This window comes from Euprymna scolopes, chromosome 30, assembly GCF_053919585.1.
Source record: "Euprymna scolopes isolate OS-2025 chromosome 30, ASM5391958v1, whole genome shotgun sequence".
Taxonomy (NCBI): Eukaryota; Metazoa; Mollusca; class Cephalopoda; order Sepiida; family Sepiolidae; genus Euprymna; species Euprymna scolopes.
The window spans coordinates 82,132,643-82,145,095 of NC_136511.1; the positions used below are offsets into that span (position 1 = coordinate 82,132,643).

The 12,453-nt window shown below is 34.2% G+C and overlaps 1 protein-coding gene across 1 annotated transcript in view; it reads right to left on the reverse strand.

Annotated features, from left to right (window-relative positions):
• Positions 1 to 12,453, reverse strand: part of LOC145254857 (dynein regulatory complex protein 1-like) — a 103,630-nt gene that overhangs the window by 35,096 nt on the left and 56,081 nt on the right. Inside the window, exons 10-12 of the mRNA XM_080113711.1 lie at positions 9,494 to 9,553; positions 5,402 to 5,476; positions 78 to 221 (exon numbers count right to left, since the gene is read on the reverse strand). Coding sequence (XP_079969837.1) covers positions 78 to 221; positions 5,402 to 5,476; positions 9,494 to 9,553 — 279 coding nt within the window. The remainder of the gene's footprint in view (positions 1 to 77; positions 222 to 5,401; positions 5,477 to 9,493; positions 9,554 to 12,453) is intronic.

A 12,453-nucleotide genomic window follows, 5' to 3' on the forward strand; every position in this document is an offset into this window, starting at 1 on the left:
AAGAAAGTCAATAGTAGGAAAAAAATTCCAGAAAAATATAAGAATGATGAAATGAATAAATGTAATGATTTACTTACAGATCCGGAGGTTTCCAATCTAATCCCAATTGTTCCATAATAATTTCCTGACTGGATATCACTCTGGAAAGCAATTTCTTGCAGATTTCCTCGTTCATACACCAAAGATCGTCAAAGTTCCGTAAATCTATTGCCATAAAATGTCTAGTAAATAAATAAATAAATAAATAAATAATTAATTAATTAATAATAATAATAATAATAATAATAATAATAATAATAATAATAATAATAATAATAATAATAATAATAATAATATAAGCATCGATGTCGAGTGCTATATGTAACTACTAGCAGAGAGAGCCTACGTTTCCCGGGATTGAATGAGGACTAAAGAATATTCTATTCGGTCATTAGTTTTTAGGAGAGTGTAGGACAGTTTTGTAATGGGTGATGCATTTTGTTTGAGCCGTATTCAGAAAAATATTTTCTGTGAAAAAGATTTGCAGGTTTTATATTAAAATGTGAGAAAAACGAGAGATATTGTCATACAATAAAAATTCCTAATAATAATAAAAAAAAGAAATAACAAATAATAATAATAATAATAATAATAATAATAATAATAATAATAATAATATTAATAATAATAATAATAATAATAATAATAATAATAATTTTTCCTTGTTCTTATTGTTTTTATTGAAGTTAGTATTTATGCTATTTTCCTAGTTTTTCTTTTAAATATATGATTAAGTGACACTGGTTTAACAAATTTGATGTGAGTCCTTTTATAGGCGCTATCTTTTAAAACTTTGTTATAAAAATTGTTTTTAATTTCTAGTCAAAATTAGACAAATATTTTTAGCTCATTTAAAAATTAGAAAAAATATTTTTAGCTCATTAAAAAATTAGAAAAATATTTTTAGCTCATTTAAAAATTAGAAAAATATTTTTAGCTCATTAAAAAATTAGAAAAAAGATTTTTAGCTCATTAAAAACGCGTAAACATTGTAGTCCTTTGACTTAGAATGAGTGTTTTATGCCAACTTTCTAGTGCAACTGTGGTATTGTGGTGACTAACCCCTATTAATCTCAAACTCTGTGCATCAAACGTATACCATAATACTTAGTTCGCTGCACCTTCTCATGTTTATACAATATAATTGCATTCAAATCGTCCGAGTAGTTTTTAAGAAAACTTCCAGAGTAAATGTGGTATTGTGGTGATTCATTTCTATTAATTCGTCGAATGGATACTCTAATATTTAGTTTGCTGTACCTTATCATAATAAAGGTCCACACAAAATTTCAGCTAGATCGACTCTGTAGTTTCCATAAAAATTATCACCATGGCCAGGTAAAAAAAATTTTTTTACCTCAATACCATATGAATAAGGTTCCTCATGTGACAGGCAATGAACCTACCCTTCTCCTTTTTATGAAATGAAGGAAGAATACCTCCCATCCTAACTCATTTGATTCGAACTAGCCTATGTTTTCTTTTTTTTTTATCTTTCACTATGTCAATAGCACGAATATAATCTTTTGCTTCATTTTCTGAAAATGCTTATTCCAGTAAAATACTATTAAGCTAGAGACATTTCGTGCTCATCAACTGATTCAAATATATATACGAGGTTATCTAAAAAAAAAAAAAATGGGGGGAGAGGGGCAATTTTCTTTTTAATCTCAAATGTCTCTTAAAAGAAAGATTTCGGAGATTTTTTCACGAACTAGTAGCTGAACAGTGGGAGATTGTATTCTTCAAATTTGATTGAAATTGAAACCTTATGAACAGGAATGAAGTTCGTCCGCATGAGTGCAATGTAACAGTCTGTGTCCATCGTCACCTGATTCTCATTCACCTCCTAAAAGAAGTATCGCCCAATGATGCTATTTCATCTAATGTTGGCTAAGAGGACGATGGGTATGTTTATGCAGCTGAGCATATTCTGCTTGTTAATATGCCCACTCAAGTGACAGAGAGCCTCTCACTAAAGAAAATCAAATCCAACAACCCTCTGATTAATACCTTCACAGAATGTTTCTTATTTTCTTTTATTGTGATCGGTTTATTTCAGCAAGATCTGAATTTTGCAAAAAAAAAAAAAAGAATGAAGTCACCATGGATATTCTCAAAATGCCAGTTTCTTTTGAGAAACGGTGTGTTGATTTTTCTGGGTGATTCCTCAAGGCGTTCTTGTAAAATCTGAATATTGCCAGGAATTATAGCTGAACGATGGTTGACCGTTATAGTCTTTGTGGGCCTTTTTTTTTTATATTTCCTATCTCCTAAAATTTGGTCACCAACATTGAATTGTCCTTCTATCAGGTACATTGTTTCTGCTTAAATCTTTTCTACATTTTTGCTGCATCATAAGTAGGGCTATGACAACAGCATATTCTTTTCATTGTTTTTACTCTTGAGTATATATCCTACACAGTTAGACACAGTTAATCAACCCAGAACGACATCACTCTATATGAAAGCATATAAGATATCAAGGGATACACACACGAGAGTCAAAACAATGAAAAGTTGTCCTAGCCCGAATCATAAGAACTGATTTTGTGGCAAAATGATGATTTTCGTCTGCTGCTGTGTAGTATAACGTCCAGTTGAATCTATATTGATGTCATTTTAAGCCTACTGTCTACACAACTTGGAAAATATGGAGAAAAAAATTGTAAAAAATATCTTTTGGATGAAAAACAAAATAGTGCGCTTTTTTTGGACCACCATTTATATAAAGTGTCTTCCAATTATTCCCAGCATTCGGTCGACATACAGATTCTTGTATATGCATGGTAAATATAATTTTTACATTAAAACCTTTCTTAGCGATTTCAAAAATGAATAAACAAAGTCTCTGACAGCATAGATACAGCACTTTCCCTCAACACTAGCACACAAGTGCATGTATTTGGTGACTTCAATGTCCACCACAACAGCTGCCTTGGATTTTCTACTTGCAGACACAACTGGTAGCACAACACATAGCTTCTCTATATCTCATTCCCTATCACAGACGGTTACATCTCCAACCCGTTTCCTTGACCAGCAAGAACAACAGGCATCACTGTTAGATCTGTTTCTGACCACAGTCCCTAATGATTGCATTACGAATGCGCACAGCCCACTTGGAAATGCTGATCATGTAGTGATAATAGTTGAAATCGCACTAAACTCTAGAGCCAAAACGGAAGAGCCATTACTCAAAACAACGAAATATTATAAAAAGGCTGACTGGGAAGCAATTAGGGATCTCAGAAGAGACGCCCCATGGCGAAATATCTACTTACTTCCTGCTGAACAGTGCACACATGTGACCACTGAGTGGTTTAAAACAGCTATTGAAGCACATGTTCCCACGCGGAAGTTTTATAGCAAGCCCCACTCTCCCCAATGGTTTACTTCTAGTTGTGCAGCTGCCATTGCGCAAAGGTAGCATGCATACTGCAGATTTAACCGACATGTCCAGTTCAAACAGACAGAAGTATATAGAAGCCAGAAATAACTGTAGATAAGAAATAGCGACAGCTAAGAGAGAATTTACTGAAACAACCAAAAAATGCATCGAAGCACAGAAATTAGGAACCCGTGACTTCTGGAAAATCTACAACAGTGTAGTAAATAATGGGGAATCAACAATTCCCCCACTATTCAACAATCATGAGGTTGTTAGGTCTGCAATTGAGAAGACTAATATGCTTGCCAGTCGGTTCGCCTCCAACTCCACACTGGACCCTGACTTTCCTTTGCGGACAGACGCCACACTAGACGATCTGGAAATCACCCCATGCTATCATAAAAAATTTTGACACTTCAAAAGCATGTGGACTTGATCTCATCCTAGCTGTGCTTTTAAAAAAGTGCTCCGCCGAAGTAGCGCCGGTTCTCTCCAAACTCTACAACAAATGCCTTAAGGAATCTTGCTTTCCTGCATGCTGGAAAACTGCTTCTGTGGTACAAGTTTTCAAGAATTCTGATGAAAGAACTGACCCATTAGCCTCCTCCCACTTTTCGCCAAAATATTTGAGTCCATTATTAACCAAGCTCTAGTCCATCATCTTACAGATGCTAAACTTCTGACCGATCAACAATACGGATTTAGGCAAGGCTGTTCCACGGCAGACATCCTAACTGTAATCTCTGACCGTATATACCATTCACTTGACAAAGCAGGGGAGGGTAGATATATCTAAGACTTTTGACAGGGTATGGCATGAAGGTCTTCTCAGGAAAATCAGATCATACGGTATCACTGGAAGAATCTTTAACATAATTAAATCCTTCTTAGATAAGAGAAAAATCCAGGTTGTCATCGATGGTCGTACATCCAAACAATATGATATAAATGCGGGAGTGCCCCAGGCATCTATCCTTGGACCTCTATTGTTCCTAATATTCATAAATGACCTCCCTGACAAAATTGTCTCTGATATGGGTATATATGCTGATGACATCACTCTTTATAACCGACACGGCAGGAAAACAAATGAACACATATCTAGAGAAATGGCAAAAACACTAGAGGATGACCTCCGATCTGTAGTAGAATGGGGACAAAAATGGATGGTCACATTCAATGTTGCTAAGACTAAACTTGTTTCTTTCAATAACTACAAGAAACCTTCTCTACCACCAATAGCAATGGCCAAAGACTCTTTATCTGAAAGTACATCTTTTAGGCTCCTCGGCCTAACGTTCACAGGAAACATGAGTTGGAAAAATTACATTGAGAGCATTGCCAGAAACGTTGCAAAAAAGGTAGGCTCTACTAACACCTGAAAGTATCCTGTACCTCTATAAGGCCACCATTCGCCTATGTATGGAGCATTGTTGTCATATTTGGGCCGGTGCATCTGCTACTAGTCTCTCACTCCTAGACAAGGTTCAAAAGAGAGTCGCCAACCTAATAGGTCCTGAACAATCATCTAAGCTTCAGCCTCTGTCCCATCGACGTAATGTAGCATCCCTCTGCCTGTTCTACAAGTATTTCAATGGTGAATGCTTTGACGAACTGCAAGCACTTGTGCCCCCTCGACGTAAGTACCCCCGACAAACCTGACAAGCAGCAAAATCCCACCCCTTCACAGTTAAGATCCCTAGATGTAAGCGAGCCTTCTACTCCAGTAGTTTCTTCTCCAGAACCGCTGGACTTTGGAATTCCCTTCCGAGTTCCTGCTTCCCCAATTGTACTGACATGCAGAAGTTCAAATGTAACGTGAACCGACATCTTGCTGCATAACTATCCACATAGTACCCCTGTAGCTTATTCCCTGATAGTAGCCCCCTACAGCAAAGTGACAAATGTGCCTTGTTTGGGGTGAAATTGCAATAAAATATATTTTTTTTAAAAATGTATATTTTTACTTACTTTGCTCTTTTTTCTACATCTTTGAATTGTTCTGTAAGTCGTTTACAATCATCCGTTAATTGGTTGTTTTCTTTGCTGCGGAAAACAAAATTATACATAAAATAATAATTTAAAAAACTGCTATCTTACAAGTTTTCTAGTATATAAAATAAATTAGTTGGGTTTTCACTGTTATTTTAGGATGATCGTTCCCAAAGTAAAGCCTCCTATTTTTTTAACCCCCCCCCCAAAAAAAAAAATTGAAAAGCTATAAAGACAAAAGTGATACCATTAAAACGGGCGACCTTTTCTGTTCTAGAATTTATTTTTCTACATAGTCACCACCATTCTTAATGTACATTTGCTAAGAATTCAATGACACATTTCTGCTTCTGATTCACGATCTTGGCAGGGGTTGTGTTCTTAGAGTCTCACACCATCAATATCTGCAACAGAGAGATGGTTTGTCTTGGTTTGGTTGTTTTGTTTTATAACATATCAACCCTTTTCAGGTTATTTAATGCCGAATTCAGTTATTTTGGAAATAGTATTCATGTTGCATCCAGTTATTTTGTAGAAGGTTTTTATTCTTCAACCTCTTTAGGTCTTCAATTGCTAGTTTGTAGTACTTGGTTTGGTTGTTTTATAGTGGATTTATAGCGGAGATACGGGAAATGGGAAGAACACGGTGGGGTTGTTTTTGGTTTTGCAAAACATAATTAAGTTTTGCAAAAGGAAGTAGAAAAAAACATCAATGTAAGGTGCATATCGTCTCAGGAAGCCATTATATTCAGACAGCCTGATCTGGTAGCACCAGAACAGAGATGAAACTTTCAGGTAATAAATGCATAAGTTCAATCATCGTTACAATGCAATTTGCAATCCTCTCTAATCCATTCTTATATATATATATATAGTTTTATATATATTCTTATATAAAAATCTAATGTAAAAATATGAGGCATTACTTCTGAAACACCCATCATGAAAGAGATAAAATATAACTTTTATCATACAATATATAAAATATAACTTTTATCATACAATATATAAAATATAACTTTTATCATACAATATATAAAATATAGTTTTTATCATATAAGAAACGAAATATAACTTTTATCATACAAGAAATAAAATATAACTTTTATCATGCAAAAAATAAAATATAACTTTTATCATACAATATATTAAATATAACTTTTCTCATACAATATATAAAATATAATGTTTATCATATAAGAAATGAAATATAACTTTTATCATACAAGAAATAAAATATAACTTTCATCATACAAAAAATAAAATATAACTTTTATCATACAATATATAAAATAAAATTTTTATCATACAAGAAATGAAATATCACTTTTATCATACAATAAACGAAATATAACTTTTATCATACAAAAAATAAAATATAACTTTTATCATACAAGATATAAAATATAACTTCTATCATACAAGAAATTAAATATACTTTTTATCATACAAGATATATAAATAGAAATAACATTTGTAGAAATCCATCTAAAAAAAATCAACATAGCTCATTACACTTCCTATAAGTTCAACTAATTATAGTTCAAATTTCATAAAAATTAAACTATAATTGAAAATCCAAATATTTCCATTACTATATAATAATAAAAACAATTTTTATAGAATATGTATCTATCTCTACAATTAGATAAAAGAAACTCTGTGTGTGCATGTATGTGTGTGTGTGCGAGAGAGAGAGGGAGAGAGAGAGAGAGAGAGAGAGAGAGAGAGAGAGAGAGAGAGAGAGATGAAGAGAAAGAAAGAAAGCGAGAAAAGAGTTCCATGTAAACTCCTAAACAACTAGGCCGATTTTTTACATTTTCATACAAATGTACTTTATGTGCGTGGCAGTGTTCTTAGATAGGGTTTGTATCAGAATGTCGTCAGTAATCCATAATTAAAAAAATCCAATGAAAAAAGCAATAAATGATTTTGACTAAAGTTAACACCTTATACAGCCTAATATCACAAATGCTTTTGAGATGTTTTATTACCGCACAAGCAGAAAGGCCAGGCACATAAAATCAACAATAGGTTCTTTGATATGACAGGGGCGTGTTCGAAATGAATGTTTCTGTTTAGAACACAATTGAAATGCGATGCTTGACTTTTGTATTTTAGACTTTAATTCATTACATAAAAATAATTGTATAAAATCAACAGTAGGTTCTCTACAGTGCAATGTAAACTACAATATGTTGTGGACTAAGTCACTGTGTGGAGGAATATGAAGCTTTCCTAGTGCACCGTGGTAAGTCCCTAACTAAAGTAGGCAACTAATCAATTTGATTGAAAAATGAGCGATTTCACTGATTTCAATGACAATAAAATATGGAAGGTGAAACATTCGATCCTGGGCCACGTCGGGTTTCCCCACTAGTTTATTCTAAAAAGAATAGTTTATTTAGGTCAAAATTGTTCCCTAAACATAAATATATTGGATGGAATGGTAAAAAGAATATCTGTAAAAACCCGTTGTTACTCCCTCACAAATGAGGGAACGTCGAGCAACACGAAACAAATCCATCTATCTTAAGATTTACTTCTACGAAAATGCAAGATGAACAGAATGTCTGCCTACTTAAATATAAAGATACTTGACAGATTTTTATAAAATTTGAACCACAGTTAATAGATGGCATAGGTAGTGCAATGAACTATGTTCTCCACTGCTCATACATACAAGAATTACTCAAAAGATACTGGACAGATTATTATAAAAGTTGGGACATAGATAAAGATGTTATAGGGGGTGCAGTGAGCTATATATGATTTCATTTTGAGGATGATACCTCCCTCTGAAAATAAATGGATCCATGAATTAAAAATGTATGAAACAGATTTTTATGAAATTTGAACCATTGATAGTAGACATAAAAGGGAGTGTGATAATGCTTCATTTATTTTCAGATAATGGTAAAGGGAGTAAGAGTCACATTTTCAAAATAAATATATACATAGAAATTACTCTTAGTTCTTAATATACTGTTGCATTTGATGATATCACTCATCACAAACCAAAAAATACTGTGTAATCTTGTTACTATATGATAAGTACCCAGACTTTTCCTAACAAAAATGAATGCTTGATCTTTGAACAACTTAGCTAGTGAGGCAGAAATCAACACAGTTTCATTATTTCTGCATACACTGTTATTTTGCTGACCAATCCAATTCAATCTCATTAAAGCATTCCTATCAGCAGCAGCCGGTAAGACTGTAAAAAAGGGTGTGTTTCTTCATGCTGCCCATATTCGGGGCCTCTGTCAATCAATAACCCTTGCTACACAGGCGACGGGACTATATCATCACTATAATGACACTAAGCATCAGCAGCAGCAACGGCAGCTTCACTACTTTTTTCTATAGCTTTATAGATCATCATCATCGTGGACATCATCATATCAACTACAGTGGTTCGTTTCTTACAATCTAGTTTGATACTGTAATCATCATCATCATCATCATCATCATCATCATCATCATCATCATCATCATCATCATCACAGCAGCTCTGTTTAGTAACCGTCAACTAGCCTATTCATCAGCATCATCGTCTACAGCTTTCCCCATTCCAGCCCAATATCCACAGCAGCAAAGAAGACAGCAACAGTAGCTATAACAATCTGAAAGACCAGGGGACATTTTGGTCAGGATAATAATCATTATCGTCCTTCCTGTCAATAGCCTCCTCCTCACTCTTTTAAATAATTATTACTTTTCTATTTTGTTGTGCATACATTTTTTTTTTTTTGTCTTTTGCTGTTGTCATGTTTATCACACTTCTCTTTCCATTTATTTTTATTTCTTGTTAGCAGGTGGATGGTCGTAGTAGGCGATTTGTCCACTCTTCATGTGGTTCTCCATTCATTACAGATATTGAATCAAAATATACCATAACAAAGAATTAAGCATTTAATCAAAATACACCATAACTTAAAGACTTGGAGGAATGCTATGGGAAATAAATGTTTGAGAGTCAATATTACCAAGACAAAAAAAATCAGTGGTTGTACTGCTTGGAAAGGTCTCAGAAAGCGGAAAGTTCCCCTTCCATAAACAATTTCTTACCTGTATTGTTTATCTTGTTTTGCAAGTTTTTCTTTCAGGTTATTAAGAATATCTTGAAGTCTAAAAAACAAAAATAATTTGAAAAGATGAAAATATTTCACAGAATTCAAATAGTTTTATACTTTGAAATTTGTTTTATATTTAAAAAATAGGGGGAAATCTGTGTTATCATGTTTCGCGACTACATGAACACTTTTACACATGAATGATAAAAGATGAATGGCCTTGAAGTAAGTTCTGTTGCTTAAAGTCTTTTCATCTAGGATCCGTTCTCAACAATCAGTCTGTCAGGAACGGGGTTATTTTAGTGCCATTTTATCTGTTTGCAGTATTAGTCCTGAGTAGCTCTAGGAAATCCACATCTCAGGGCTTGCCTCCTCTTTGTCTTTGAGAAAAAGGTAATTCATTGCAAACTCTTTGAGGCGCCCTGACCAGAGAATGTCAACGGAGTTGTCCAGGTAATTTTAGAAGGCCAAAATGTTGCTTTGTTAAGGGTGCTGGTTTATTCTCCCTACCTTCTGTCCTTGTACCACATCTTGTTGCAGTGGAAAGGCAGTAACTTAGAATCGTTCTGTAACATAATCTTCTGTATTTCTGTCAATAGACATTCATGGAAATATACTTGTCTTATTTATTATCGGTCCTTCAATTATTATCTCATCCAAAATTCAGTTTAAATTGCGATCAACTTGTAACATGGTGCATTGAAAGAGCACTTGCTTCTTCTTCTTCTTCTTCTTCTTCTTCTTCTTCTTCTTAACTTCTTCTTCTTCATCATCATTATCATCATCATCATCTGTGGCCATTTTTTGGTAATTTCTTCTTTCAAACGCACTAATAATGCTATATGATATTCTCTATTGATGATTCTTCCTTTCTCAAGGTCATCGATGAACAAAGTACAAAAATATGAAAGCCAAAACCTTGTCTGCTGATGTTGATCGCTTTAGACGGCTTTCAACAGCTGTCCACCCAGTGAATATCGATTTGACTCCAGAGTCAAGTGATGAATCCATTGTCACATGTTGAAGCAAAAACCTTGTTTTGTTGCATCGAAACAGCTGTGACTTGTTGTTGGTTTTGACAGGCTGTGGGCAAACACGGCACTCACTTTGACAAATATTCATGCAATATAGTAAATACGTCTGATATCTTCAACTCCTCTGTATCTCACGCCACTTCAATTTATGACCAGCCAAAATGAGTTTGTGAACTTTTATTACGTTTTTTGGAACAACTGCCAAATTTCAGTAACCTATTCTTGTCCTAATTTAAATCAAGGAAAACAACCTCTTCAATATTTTCCTGCAATATTTTTCTGGGATATAAGGAAAGAGGGAGACGACATTTTATGAGTTTTTCATTTTTTTATTTTTATTTTTATGAAAATCGTACGAAAGCATGAAACCACTTGATGTAAGAAGCTAAAAAAATCATTTCAAGGTCAAAAACTAATCAATAACAAATGTTGTACAGATAGATTCCAATCTAGAAAATAAACAATTCTTCTCCCTTTGTCAGAAATATCGCTCATGCAATGTGAGGACTAATGTTATATAATATATCCTGGGTTACGCCGGCGTGTTGGAAATTCGAGTTGCTGGCAGGTTGGTTAGTGTAAAAAACAGTTCAAAGGGGTTATGGTTGACGTATGTCAAACAGTTAGCTAGGGTTAGCGATGATAATCGAGGGTGATTGAGTTCGTGTGAAAGAAAAACGACGTGTGAAGAAGAAGAAAGAGAGAAAGTGATCTTTTGGTTCGCACGAAAACGCAATCATTTTTTTTTTTTTTTTTTTTTTTTTTTTTAGTTCGGACGAAGCGGATGTCTTGGTTAGACACAAAGATGCTGCGTCGAAGAAAGAAATGTAAGAAAGTTCAAGTGGTCGACCATACGATGCTTCCCATCCCGTTCACTTGTTAGACGAAATAAAGAAGCCATGCTAGAAATCGGCGTTGTGTTTCTTCGTAAGATGTTCTTCCAGCATCAATCAGTGACGATAAGAAAGCATCCCCAGAGAAGACCAGACAGGAAAAAAAATGGTATGACGACTTTATCGAAATACATATATATATATATATATATATACACACTAAAAGGGACATGATCACATGTACATACATACATACATACATACATACATACATACATACATACATACATACATACATACATACATACATGGACGATCACGGCGCAGACAAGCATAGCCGCTAAATAAGAGATTCGTATAAAAATACAGATATGAATAGTAAATGAGATATAATCATCACTGGATAGAGAAACCTCCGCTTTCACAACGTTATACTAAAGGACAAAATAAAGGAAGCAAAAGTTATGAGGCTGCCAAAAGTAAACCCATTGTCCACTTTTCACTCTACAGTGTCCATAGAGTATATCATTACCTATCCTTTCCTTCACATTTTAACCTACATACATTCCCTTTAGTGTTAGAAAGTAAACAAAAAAGGAAACAATAACAAAAAGAGGAAATAAGTTAATCAGCAGAACAAAAGTATAGGAAGTAAAGTTAGTAGAAAGTTAATGGGGAGGAGGAGGAGGTGGTTCAATAAGGCACACAAAGCAACCTAAAATAGGATTGTTAATCAAGGTGTGGTGGTAAGTGGGACAAAAGACCTGACATAGAGGTCAATATATTTAGAGTTAGTTTAGGAGTTTTCAGAGTGGGAGTGAGTTTTGCTAGAGTTTATGACAGTTTACAGTTTATTGGAAATTTTATAGGGGGAAGGGAGTTTTTACGGACAGTTTTCAGTTTGCAACAGTTGACAGGAGGTTTTGGTTTGGAGCAGATAAGGAGATGAATTGGTTAACCGGCTGACAAATATGGCTTTAACAGACAACTAAGATGTGTATGTTAGCGTTCAGAGGGTCCCGATGGCGTCACACACATAGTACAACAGATACCTGCAGAATGTCAGTCTTTTCCTCATTATGTGTTAT